The following is a 14,045-nucleotide window of genomic DNA, read 5'->3' on the forward strand; positions in this document are numbered from 1 at the left end:
TTTACAAAGTTGGCAACACTACAAGTAATAATAGAATGGCTGAGTTTCTGAAATTCCAAAAATGGTGGGATGGTCATTTTGATCTGGTTGGGGGGGGGGGGGGGGGGGGGGAAGGGAGGGAGAATCATATTTTACTTAAACAAGTGGTTTATTTTAGTTTGTTAAACCCTTTCTTTTTATGAATTATAACAATATTTAACACTAAATTAACCCCTTGCTTTTTTATTCGAACAAAAAATCTTACCTTTTTTTTGTTGTCAATGCTATCGTGTTTGCTAAACTGTAGGCTTTCACATGCTGACCAAGTTTAGGACCTACTAATGCATTTGTTACATATAATCCATATTATACTCGTGTGTTAAACATACAACTTTTTTGTCCTTTCTCCTAAGTTATTGAAATCTGCTACACACACTTAGCACAGGTGATTTTTGTTACATGCACACTTTTATTGCACACAGGTTTGTTAAACTTACATAGTTGGCACTGGTCTTTTTGCCTTTTCTGAGGCTGATTTGGCACTTGTTCCACTTTCTGCATTATTTTGGTCTCTTCTTATACTTCTTCTTCCTGCTCTTTCATTTCCTTGAGTTCATTTACCACCTGGAGTATGAACTTCTTGCTTTCCATTTTCTTCTTCATTACTATTTTGTTGGTGACCCTTGTATTTTTTACTGCCAAGACCAAAGTGTAATAGGAGATATGCAGCAGCCATCTCTTACATGCAACTTTTGTAGGATGTTTGTGGGTCATTTGATCAACCTTGTCTACCTCATACGTAGCAGGTCTCCTTTGCCCCCTCTGATCGTAAAGTTCCTCCAATGTGTGTCCACAGTGAATGTGCACTGCTACCCGCAGGGTTAGCCGAGAGCGCTAACGCGCTGCTTCCCGGACTCTGTTGCGCACGCTGGCCTCGGATCGAATCCGCCTGGCGGATTACTGACATCGGCCGGCGTACCGGCCAGCCTGGATGTGGTTTTTAGGTGGTTTTCCACATCCCATTAGGTGAATGCTGGGCTGGTCCCCACGTCCCGCTTCAGTTACATGACTCGCAGACATCTGAACGAGCACTCTTCCACAGATTACACTATATGCAGATAGCTGGGGTACACTGCTTACGTTCAGGGGGTGGGGGGGGGGGGGGTGAGTGTGTACGGGGTGGCGCCAGGCAGGGCATCTGGCCACCCCTTGTTGGACGGAATCACCCTGTTGCACAATAATGCCTGTCCCACACCACCAGTCAGATGAATGGTATGTTCAGTGATTTGGTATCTTTCACCGTGTCATTTTGCACTTCTTTAAGAAAGAAGGGTGTGGACGTCGGTTTCGGTTGGGTGACGAAAAGCAGGAGTGGGTGCAGTGGTGGATCTGATAGCTTCCAACTCCATCATACGAAAATGGAACTGATTGTCTTGTCTCCCAATGGGATAAATGTCTTGACGCGTGTAGTAAATACTTTTGAGTGGAACCATTCCTCGGCGCCGTTGTGGCAGGTGTTCGGTATTCATTTGATGGTCCGTTAGTTTGCAGGGCAGTCAGTAGCATCAGCATGTGGCGTTCAGGTTTCCTTCTGGCACCCTTTGTGTTCTTCCTCATAATAGTTGCTGACTTTTCTTTACAATGCATTGTTTATTCCCATACCCTCCCAACTTTTTAAATCAGCAGTCTGTAAACTATGTACGTGTGTGAGAGGGAGAGGGGACGGGCGAGTGTGTGTGTGTGTGTGTGTGTGTGTGTGTGTGTGTGTGTGTGTGTGTGTGTGTGTGTCTCTCTCCGTGTGTGTCTCTCTCCGTGTGTGTCTCTCTCCGTGTGTGTCTCTCTCCGTGTGTGTCTCTCCGTGTGTGTCTCTCCGTGTGTGTCTCTCCGTGTGTGTCTCTCTGTGTGTGTGATTTTCCTCTTGTTCCTTGCTTCACCAATACTACAGAGAACATCTTCATTTCTTACCTTATCATTCCACCTAATTTTCAACATTCTTCTATTGTACCGCATCTCAGATTTCCACTTATCTTCTTTTCTGATTTTCTCACAGTCCATGGTTCACTAAAGTCATACAATTTTGTGCTCCAAATATAAATTCTCAGAAATTTTTTGTCAGGTTGATGCCAATATCTGATACTAAAAGATTTTTGTCCAGGAAAACTCGTTTTACCTGTGCTAATCTGCTCCCCCCCCCCCCCCCCCCCCCCCCCCCTCTTCTGTGTCCATTTATTTCTCTGCCTGTACAAAATCAATAGGGGTATGGGGTCCCCACTGGATGTCTGTAGTAAAGTGCTCTTTTTCCCCATATGTTGAGATCAGGGTCTCCTTCGGATTATCAGTACTGTGCTGTGTGCTTTTGCTTGTGTGGCAGGAGGGCGATGCTGTCGGAGATCTACTCCTACGTCGCGAGCCGTTTTCCCTACTATGCTGCCAGGAAGAAGTTTTTGCAGAAGATGATCAGCAACAATGTGGCACGCTACAGTTGCTTCGTCAAGTTGCCACAGGAAGGCGGCAAGCTCAAACGCCACTACTGGATGCTCGGTGAGTCCCACAGCTGGTGAATGGTTGGGTAGCTGGACGTGAAGTCATCTCCTTCTCTTTTTCCTACACTTGTTGCTGATAAAAAAAAAGTAATGTTCTTAGGCTCTCACATGGGTTACAGTGCGACAAGCTTTTGACTGAGCTCACCTTAGCCCTTATCGAGTGGAGTGACTATTGCTGGCCTGCTGGTATGCCTTTGCATAGTGTGGCTGCGGGCTGTAATGTCACTTGTACCCGCTGTGATGCCATATACGGGCATACGTCGACTCCACGTTCGATGTTCCTACGTCGACCTCACTGTTAAGCTGTTGGTTTATGGCTGTAGCCCAACAGTAGTGTGTTCCTCACCTACGGTCGTCAGGAATTTTTGCACGAATTGATATCCCCAACCCTGATGTGTCCTCATGATGTACACTGACAGAAGTGGAAATTGTTACACCTTCACCGAACACTATCCGACAGATACGCCAGTATTTCTTTGCACGTGTTAAACGTTGCTGAAATTTTCATCCCTATGCGCATTTATTTTCAGAACAGGAAAAGCCATTCGTACAGATGCTGAAGCTCGGTGTAAGTAGTCGGTGGCTGTTTTGTGCTGCGTAAAGTTACTGGAAATTTTCTGTAAGAGCTGGCAACACAACATACCCACAGAGCACGCACGTGAACACCACCACCCTCTTTTGGACTTTGAGAAAGGGCAGATCGTTGGCAAGAAGCACATAGAAGCATCGTACTGACAGATCTCACAGAAAGTTGGCTGCAGCGTAATGACTACAGCACAAGTGGTGGGACATGAACTCGGGACATCAGTGTGGCAACAACAGCAGGCACAGTTCCTTCCAGAAGGACTAATGGCAGAGTGCACCAATCTCGACTAACAGTTAACCGCGGTTAAGTCGATATATAATCCTGGTTCACGCAGTATTCTAAGTTAAACCAGGGAATCGACCACGGTTATATTTAACCGAGGCTCCTTCCCGGTTTACTCGACATAACCACGGTTTTAGAAGCATACGCTATTAAGACGGCGGCGCGTTTTGATGTTATGGATGGCATTGAGGAAGATTTGTTATACCTTGACCATTTAAATCGTGACCGAAATTGTGTAGGAGTGATTGTGGAAAGGGGAAACCCTTTTGAAGATTATGGTGACAGGAAGTTTGAAGAGAGATTTCCTCTGTCAAAAGAAACAGTGTGGTCGTTATTAAATCAAATTAATGATAGGTTAGAATTTCCTACTGATTGGAATAACCCTGTTTCTCCGATAAACAGACTTTTGATTACTTTAAGGGCATATGCAACAGGTGCATTCAATATTCTTATTGGGGACAACAGTAATATACATCGTACAACAGCACAACGAATCATCAGTGATGTATCAGACATCATAGCATCACTGTCTCCTCGCTTTATAAAATTTCGAGAAGACGTGCGCACTGTGATGTACGGTTTTAGTCAATTCGACTGATTTCCTGGCGTTCTTGGTACCTTGGATTGTACCCATATAAGAATTCAGTCTCCTGGAGGACAAAATGCTGAACTTTTCCGCAATAGGAAATCATATTTTTCCTTTAACTGTCAAACCATTAGTGATTACAATTTGTTAATAAGAGATATTGTCGCTCGATGGCCGGGCTGTGTGCACGACAGTACCATATTTCTCAACTGCGTTCACAGAGCTCAATTTGAAAACGGAGAAATACCACAAGGTCACTTATTGGGAGATAGTGGTTATGCATGTAAATCCTACTTGTTAACTCCACTTTTAAATCTGTAAAATGAAGCAGAGCATCAATATAACAGGTCTCGTATTAAAACTAGAAACACTGTTGAGAGAAAATACGGTATGTGGAAGAGATGATTTCCCATATTATCTGTAGGAATAAGATGTAATCCACAGGAAGCAATGTCAATCATTGTGGGTACGGCTGTCTTGCATAATATTGTGAGGAGTACAGGCAGTGAAGAACCACCAGAAGACCCTGAAATTTCTCGACTTTTAAATCAGTTAAGTGATGAGAGAGGTCCCAACATTGAAGACTATGAACCAGTGCTACCTGGGCAGCAGATGTATAGAGATGATACATTACCTGGAAGAGCAGTTCGCCGTGCTATAATTAATGAACATTTCCGATAATCTAACATAAATTCAGACACTGTTCGTAATGAAAAATTATGATTATAGTTATGGGATTTCGCCATATTTTCAATTTTTTAGATTATTTCAGCATGTAATATATTTTGTTTCTGCTGTCTAGTGAACATAAAAGTACTCACTGAACTGGTTGGTGATGCAAAATTTGAGGTTTTGTTGTGCCAAGGACAGGATGTGCTGCCTACAGACAATTACCCAACTGCTGCTTTTCTGAGATGTTTCCTTTAGTGTGGAACTGTTGCTAATTCATTATTAAAGATATATTTCTTGCATCACATTGGTTGTGAAAGCAATGCAGTACTGTTATTTATATACATGTTCAGTTTCTGGGTATGTACTTAAATTTGAGAACAAATGACTCAATTACGTTTAGAGAGTGTGAGAGTAAAAGCGAGTGGAATAAAATATAATGGATATTTCTTTATTATGTTGACTATAGATCCTAAACATCTCTTAAATTTTCTACTGTTACAACAAATATGTAAATGTCCAACAGTTTTGCAATATTAAAAGAACACATCCTTCATTATTAGAACCTTTCGGTTTAGACATTATTTTACTGCACTTCTCCTTAGTATTAATGCAGTCTTATCACCTAGATTAGCTTAAAATTGTGAATATGCAGTATACACATGGGCACAAAATAAATCATTTGTGTAATAACATAAAATGTCAGATTAGGATTGTTTGTTAAATTTTTTCCATATTAATCACTACTCTTTATTTACAATATGATTTTCTTAAACATAAGTGTGTGGCTATAAGGTTGTGCAAAGAATTGAATTACGTTGTTAATTCTAGTCAGTCATGCGTGTAGCAGCACTTTACACAATATTATGTACAACTGTTGGCATTAAAAAATACATGAAATTGAAGACAAATTTGTGTTTAGAAATTGCCACCAAAAACAAGTTCTCATTGCTACAAAAGGCAATGGAATTTTGTCAGCAATGTCTAATAATTTGAGGATCAGTGCAAGAGCAATAATTAGTTAAGGAGTTGTGCTACTTCGGAAGATATGAAAGCAGAACTGTAATGCTGTGGGTTGACGGTACAAAGTGTCATACTTTAAGTTATTACTGAGGGAAACTTCCTCCCTCACTCTGTCACTGATATTGATGCAGTTTTTTCACATATTTAATGCTCACCTGTAGAGAAGGGAATTCCTTGTCATTGCATAGTACCACAGAAAAATGCCTCACTACAAACACTGTTGTCAGAAGTTATGGGTTGCCATCATAAACATTAGCAGGTGCAGAGTATTGCTAAGAAAGCCACACATACTATGACTACTATAGCAGAAAACAGTAACCCATCATATGAATGCATTTCTGAAAATATCTTGCTACAAATTTTGCTGCGATAAGTTATGGGCTGACATTGTAAACATTAACAGGTGCAGAGTATTGCTAGAGAGGCCACACAATGCTAATCTCACTACTGTATTATTCAATAATGCCTCTCTACAAATACTGTTATGATAAATGTTACAGGTTTCCACCACACACATTACCAAGTGGTGTGGCTAGGAAAGCCACATGTGCTATACTTACTTTTGCAGAAAAGAGAACCCACCACAGCAATTTATTTCTCAACATGCCTCACTTCAAATTGTATTGTCATAAAAGGTATAGATTCCCATTATAAACATTACCTGGTGCAGAGTAGTCCACGGAAAATGGCACACACAAAATTATGATTTGGAGCACTTTCCCTCATAATTTAATATGTTATGATATTCTGGTACAAACAATGCAAAACATGATAACATTGGGCCTCATGTATATACCTGTTACAGCACATATGTTCATTCCAAAGTTAGAGTAACAAGGATGCTTTATTACTATTATTTTGTTTCATTAAGTCTACCTCACTGTTAAGTCATTTAAGTAGAAATTGGCACCTGATGTTATGGCTGCAGGCCTGCAACTGACATGTAGCTTACTTGTGTAAACTGCAGTGTTGCAAATCTGTTTTTATATATGAAGTAATTCTAATTTTAAGTGATTGGATGAAACTTAGTCCAGACCAAATGAGCTGTAAGCAGATATTAGACACCAACTAGGATAGAAGCAGTATCACTAACAGGACAAACACAGAGAAGCAATTTGAACTTTGAGACAACTTTAATACATTGGACAAAATACAACATAGCACAAAAAATTAAAAAAATTCACTGTCACGGGGAAAAGACACATGTCACTGGCATTTTTCTTCTTCCAGTACTTTAGTTTTTCTTTCAGGGCCAGAATCTTTAAATTTTTTATCCTCAGCTCCTTTTGGTGCTCTGCCTTCATCATGAGTAATTGGGCCTCCAGTAGTTCCTCTCTCTTCTTGCACACATTGTCAATCACTGTTCCCGAACCTGATGGCCTTGGTTTAGCAGGCATCCTGCAACGATGCCATGTATTTTTAGGCGTGCAAATGTTTTCGTTGGGTTGATCAGGAGACTGTGAAACAGATTGCAGCTGGGTGACATCCACCAGGACATTATTTGGTGTCCCTTTACTTAGTATTAAGACAGGTGTGTGGAAAGCGCTAGGTTGTGTGCACTCTGCCAACTCGACAACTGAAGTAGGTGGCGTGTTCTCACTGCTCTCCATGTTGACAACATCCACAATCGTGCTAAACTGTGCATCGGAATCATATGCATTTGTTAACCGTTTCACTGAGGAACCAACAATTTCTAATAGCTTAGCCCGATCATGGATTGTGGTATTTTGGTTAGGCTTCCCCCCACCTGTTTTATACACTTCCACCTTTTCCGTCTTTTCGAAGTCTTCTTTTCATATTTTCATAACAGGTTTTCAGCCTGTCACTGGATCTTTTTGTCACACCTGAAATTAAATAAATGTAGTTTGTAGTACCATAAATTAATTCTTATGTTATTTACATTCATAAGTCCATTTTGCATTCTGAGGCTCTTAACTTATAACTGTAATAAAAATGTAAGATCTGTATATGGCTTTTGTTTACATAGTTCATTAAAAAGAAAGTGGTATAGGCATATATGAAGAATACGGCACAGGGCTAAGTGAGAAACGTATGTTCACAATTTTCAACATAAAAGCTTCAGTTAGTCACATAATATTTAGTTAAGAGTAGCAAGGTATTGGATTTTAAAAACTAACAAAACAATTCCAACTGTAAATGTAGATAGTCCTATCACGTATTTCAGTGGTACGCTGTGCCATATCCTACGCATACGATGAACATAGAAAAGTTATTCATTTATGAGTAAACTTACCAGGAGTGGAATTAAATTGTGCCTCCACATTGCCTGTTTTTCTTTTAAGCTGCAGCCGTCAGTTTTCTTATTTTCAAGAACGGATGCATATGCACCCACCAGTTCAAGAAGTACATCTATCTCATACTTCGAGAAATTCGGTGTTCTTCTTTTATTCTCCATTATTCTCCATTATTCTCCAAAAAAGAAACCAACAGATCAGAAATAGGTACCGAGGTACGTACACACACTTCTGCTTGTCGACGGAAAAAACAGCAAAGATAGAACGTGGCACCAGCGATTATCTGTGCAATTTCATGTTTACTAACATGTTTGTGTTGCCAGAGTACCTTCCATTGCAATGCAGAGAGTTTACCGCAGTCAAATGCACAGTTGGCTGACGGCAGTTTGCTGACCAGCGAATAACGTTGGTGCACTGCAGAAACATTTTAAATGTGATTTACTTTTAACCATGATCACGGAACATTGGTTATCATGCTTTTTGATCGGGGTTGGTGCACTCGGCCATAAGTCATGGGAAGTCATAGGATTGTTAAACTGTCTCTGATAACAGCTGAAATCTCTTCTAAGGTTGCAGGCAGTGTGTCACTGTAAACTATTCATAACAGTTTACTGGAAGCTGGCTTCAGACCAGGAGTTGCTATTTGTCGTTTATCATTGATGCCGTACCACAGACAACAGAGTGCACGGTGTAGAGCAAACGTCAACTGGGGCACCTAGTGGAGAGTGGCCACCGAACATTGAAACCTTGAAAATCGGGGGAAAAAACACCTACACTTTCCGTCAGGAACCTGGATTTTTTAAATAATATTCATCGCTTCATTTTTGTGTACAGGAACATTTTTTAAATTGGTTTATGGGCTTTAAAAAAGCGTTCAAATGATAGGCTATGTAATTCGACATTATATGATTATTATTGTCTTTATCTCAACGTCTTAGAGCGTACGAATCGACATAATTTCTTTCCCGACTTGGCGCTCTATTCCAGATACGCTATGTTACCACAACGTGTGACTGCGAAATTGCAGCTTGAACGTAAGGCAATATTTATTTATACTAAATTTTTGCATTTCAATAAATGATCCACACTGTCCTATCTAAGTAGTAGACCTACTCATCACAGATAATTTTCTCTCCCTTGATTCTGTGTTGAAAAATCTCTTCCCAGAAACACACACTTGCAACCTTTTTATTTTTTTATATTTTTTTAATTTAAACTTAAAGGTCAGTACTAGTTGGTATTGATGTTTTGTTGGTAATAATGATAGATGATTCCTGCGAATGACTTTACATTGCTTATGTAAATTTTGAGCACAATTTCACATATTCTTGATAGCGATTTTTTGACATGCTGATTGTCAGCCAAAAAATGTGTAAGCAAACCTCAAAAATATACTTATTTAGACAGAGAGCAGTTTTCCTTCAATTGTAAATTATTCCGTATACAGCAACTTTTTAACAGTACATTAAAAACATCATTAAACTTCTCGCGAGACTAGTGCCGTCCACATCTTACTGGGATGGAATGGAGGCTTTAAGGAATGGAAACAGCCAGTAGTGAAGATGGCTAGTGTGAATCAAGCTTAACTGTGCTTGCTCATTAAACAGTTCGCAACACGTTTCAGAGTGTACATTGAGCCACTCGGCCTGTGTAAGGGAGGAAGGTCTTGATCACAATTATCGTGGCATTGTTGTTGTTGTTGTGGTCTTCAGTCCTGAGACTGGTTTGATGCAGCTCTCCATGCTACTCTATCCTGTGCAAGCTTCTTCATCTCCCAGTACCTACGGCAACCTACATCCTTCTGAATCTGCTTAGTGTAGTCACCTCTTGGTCTCCCTCTACGATTTTTACCCTCCACGCTGCCCTCCAATACTAAATTGGTGATCCCTTGATGCCTCAGAACATGTCCTACCAACCGATCCCTTCTTCTGGTCAAGTTGTGCCACAAACTTCTCTTCTCCCCAATCCTATTCAATACTTCCTCATTAGTTATGTGATCTACCCATCTAATCTTCAGCATTCTGAAGATCTTGGCATTAAAAACGATATTTTAAAACATGTACCAGAGTGCATCGACCTCTGTAGAAAATAGCCATTATGAAACAGCGGTATTTTCTTTCCCATTTCATAACTGCTGTTTTCAAGATTTTGATTTTCTCCTGATTCATTTCCTTCTCAAATTTTCAGAGCTTTGAAGTACATTGTATTTAGAGTGTGGTGATTTATTTGTCCTTTTTTATCTTCATTGCAACCGTGTAAACTCGTTATTTGGACAGTCATTTTTAAAATTTAGTTAACTTATTCTTTGAACTCTGACCTTTGAAATATTTGTGTAGATTTCGGAAATCTTTGCATTCAGACTGCCATGATGATTACTGCTGTATTCAATAGTTTTTGCAGAAAGAAATTAACAGGAATGTATGTCAAATAGCCTCTGCATATGACCTAATTACAGTGTACAGTTAAAGTTTCAAAATATCATTCTTAGTGGAAAAATTCTTATCGAGATCTTTTCCCAATACATTGACTAAGTGTGTACAAAGATGTGCACACATCCACAAAGTATAATGTTGAGAATCTGGTGGAACAGCAACACTGGGGTGTACTACAAAGTGCTTCCCTGAGGTGTAACCGTTACTGCTGATACTTATTGTGATCAATGGAGCCATCTTGCAGATGCAATCCAAGGATAACAACCAGGAAGACTGGTTGCATTCCCATCCAAAGATAATGCCCTTCTGCATTCTGCTAGGCTGACAAACACCATACAGGAGTTGGGTTGGGAAGACACTCTGCGCCCACCTTGTTCACCTGATCTTCTATCCTCAGACTTTCAGCTTTTTGCTTTCTATTGAACAACCTTCAAGGGACTTCTTTTCGGGGTGAAAATGTGCTCTGAATGTGGTTCGACAAGTTCTTTGCCTCAAAACCTCACAATTTCTACACTCGCGCAATCGAAAAGTTATCCCAGAGTTTGCAGAGTGTTCTAAATAGTGAAGGAGAATAAATAAATATAATTTTACAAAATACTATTAAAAAAAGGAAAACGGTATAAATTAAGTTACACAAGTACAGCAAACTTGCAATTATTCAGTTTGTGGAGTAACTGTTTATCTATTGTAAAACTTTAAAAAATTAAAAAATGGAGCATCTTAATTAAAACAAAATGTTTCAATTTAAAATGCCCTGTTGTACATGTAACTCGTGTGTTACTGCTGGGTGACACCATAACTCCGAATTTTACACATTCATTGTTCCTAAAATGTTTTTTCAATTTTCCATATCATTTGCTGCAAATTCCAGAACTCTTACCACCACAACTTTATCTATTAGGTGTACCTGTTACATACACTGAAGCATTAAAATTCATTGATCTTTTGCTAGAGTTCTGCAGAACAAAACTTCTTTGTCTATGCTCTGGGAACGGAAAAGTGTGATCGGAAAAATATGAATGAAAAATTGAAAAAGAAAAAATGGGTGTTCATTTTCATGACCACTGTTTTGACTCTCGGAAATAGAAAAAAGTCGCACGAAGCGATATCTGGTGAACGAGGTGGCTGTTATCGTACTGAAATTTGTTTTGAGGTTAAAAATTGCTGTACTGACAGAGCAGTATGGGGATGGTGCATTATCGTGACGCAGAATCCAATTTTGCACAAATCTTTCTCATACCAAGATCTTCAGTTATTATTAGACGAACTGAACTGTTTCCCGATTGACGTTCAGATCTTCTGCAGTCATTTTCACAGATAATCTTAGACGAGATCGTAAGAGTTCACGCACCCTGGTCCTGCTGACATCAGTCTGTGAGGTCGATAGTCGTCCACTGCGGTCTTCATCTTCAACATTCGTTCTGTCTTCACTAAACATTTCATGCCTTGACATGACCTCCCCTCCAAAATCCTTCTGAAGCTTACCGTAAGTTGTCATCACGCTTTCACCCAGTTTGACACAAAAAGAAATATTATTGCGCAATATTATGCGGTTCTATTCCCGTGACTTACTACAGCACAACTCACGACCGAGCAGTTGCATCGATGTGCCGCTTGGATTAGAAGCGGCCTACAGATCGAGGTGCCAAATCTGCTACTTTACTCAAACGTAACAAGTAGGAAACATATCCGAGCACCGAGACGACACGACACCACAGCTCGGTCGATAATTCTAGACGATTCGGTCGATAATTCTAGACGATTCGGTCGATAATTCTAGACGATTCGGTCGATAATTCTAGACGATTCGGTCGATAATTCTAGACGATTCGGTCGATAATTCTAGACGATTCGGTCGATAATTCTAGACGATTCGGTCGATGTACATGGTTACATTCAGTGACGGCGAATTCTCAGTGTGTGTTTTGGTGAACTGCTCACCAAACAATTACTGTGTTACTGTTTCAGACCCACAATACGAACACATGTTTGAGAGTGGAAAATTTCGCCCCCGCCGCCGTGTGAAGCGGCCGCTGAACTCTGACTCAGTTTCGGAGGGGCACGTGAACGGAGTGCATTCTCACAACGGCGAGCACCGACTCGACAGGCACAACCCCTGTCGTCTGCAGCACCGCACTGGCACGTCGGAGCACCTGCAGCTGCTGGAGAACGCCACAGAGTCACTGCTCGGACACTCGGTGCTCCGGGCTGCCGCTGAGAGTGGACTCGTCAGAGGCGACACTCTGTCACCTCCCGCCTACCCGCACTATCCCAGGTACAAGAATGTCTCGGTCGTTTGTAAGGTACATCACGTGTCACCTCACATTTTTATTACACACACTTGAATATAACAGAACGATCGTACGACCGTGTGAAGCTGTCAGAAAAACTCTTCTTTGAGGTGCCGTTCAGTTCTCGTGCTGCATTGGCTCTGATGTCAGTTTTGTTGTCGAAACATTTACCCTTCGTGTGAGTTTCTGCACTTTGTTGCTTTACGGTAGGTTTGTATTGATAACACCAGTTTTGTCACCCTGCTGAAGTTCTGCAGAAAAAAATTATCCACATATTCCATTTCAACTGAGTTGTGGAAGGTGTCCACACGTCATTGGTTCTGCTCAGGAGTGAAAGTGTGCTGAACAAACTTTGCATACACTTTGCTTGTCCTCAGAATATTCTCGAGAAGCTGTGAGGATGGGGCGTGAGTCGTGCTTGGGTAGAGCACTTGGCTGCAAAAGGCAAAGGTCCCGAGTTCGAGTCTCAGTCCGGCACACAGTTTTAATCTGCCAGGAAGTTTCATATCAGCGCACACTCCGCTGCAGAGTGAAAATCTCATTCTGGAAATGTCTAGAACACTTGATTTAGAGATGTTGCTCCATTGCGATTAGTGACACGACGACGTTAACACGCTGTAGTTGATGTCTCCTATGTAACGCTGCATACTCGCAGCAGAATGCACATCTTTTGTTTGCAGTTGTTAGTTCAACCTGGCACTGTAATTACTACATTGACTTTAGCTATACGCCAGGAATAAAATCAATTTTGGAATTTTTTGATGGGTGGTGTTTACCCCTAGCTTCTCCTGGTGTAGCTGGAGAGTTTGAAGCTTTGTTAACCCTAACATGCAACCAAAGAAATTGCCATTAGTGATCATCATCATCATCAGTTAAGACTGATTATGCCTTTCAGCATTCAGTCTGGAGCATAGCCCCCCTTATAAAATTCCTCCTAGATCCCCTATTCAGTGCTAACATCGGTGCCTCTTCTGATGATATTAAGCCTATTACTTCAAAATCATTCTTAACCTTCTCCTTGGTCTACCCCTACTGCTGAACCCACGAGTTTCTTCGGTAACCTTGCTTCTCCCATGCGTGTAACATGACCCCACCATCTGAGCCTGTTTGCCCTGACCTATAGAGTTTATTCCCAGTTTTTCTGGGATCCTGAGTACAACATTTGTGTGAAAATTAAGTTATGGTCCAACAAGGCAGTACTTTTGCACTTAAAGGAGATGGGTTTGTAGAAGTGTATACCTTCTGTACCTAAACAGTTCTGAAGAGAATTTTTTAATTACTAATACTGGTAAATGTATCTGGGCCTGGCTGGCATCCTCAGCGACAGAGGATCCGTTAAACCATGCTGTGGTTGTCGTAATATTTCAAGTATTTTTATAAATGTAGACAGAGTTATAGA

At 40.7% G+C, this 14,045-nt stretch overlaps 1 protein-coding gene across 1 annotated transcript in view; it reads left to right on the forward strand.

Annotated features, from left to right (window-relative positions):
* The window catches only part of LOC126295266 (uncharacterized), a 710,311-nt gene that overhangs the window by 168,259 nt on the left and 528,007 nt on the right, over positions 1 to 14,045 (forward strand). The window contains exons 12-13 of the mRNA XM_049987689.1: positions 2,351 to 2,520; positions 12,324 to 12,630. Of these exons, the coding sequence (XP_049843646.1) occupies positions 2,351 to 2,520; positions 12,324 to 12,630 (477 nt within the window). The remainder of the gene's footprint in view (positions 1 to 2,350; positions 2,521 to 12,323; positions 12,631 to 14,045) is intronic.

Source organism: Schistocerca gregaria, chromosome 11 (assembly GCF_023897955.1).
Source record: "Schistocerca gregaria isolate iqSchGreg1 chromosome 11, iqSchGreg1.2, whole genome shotgun sequence".
NCBI lineage: Eukaryota > Metazoa > Arthropoda > Insecta > Orthoptera > Acrididae > Schistocerca > Schistocerca gregaria.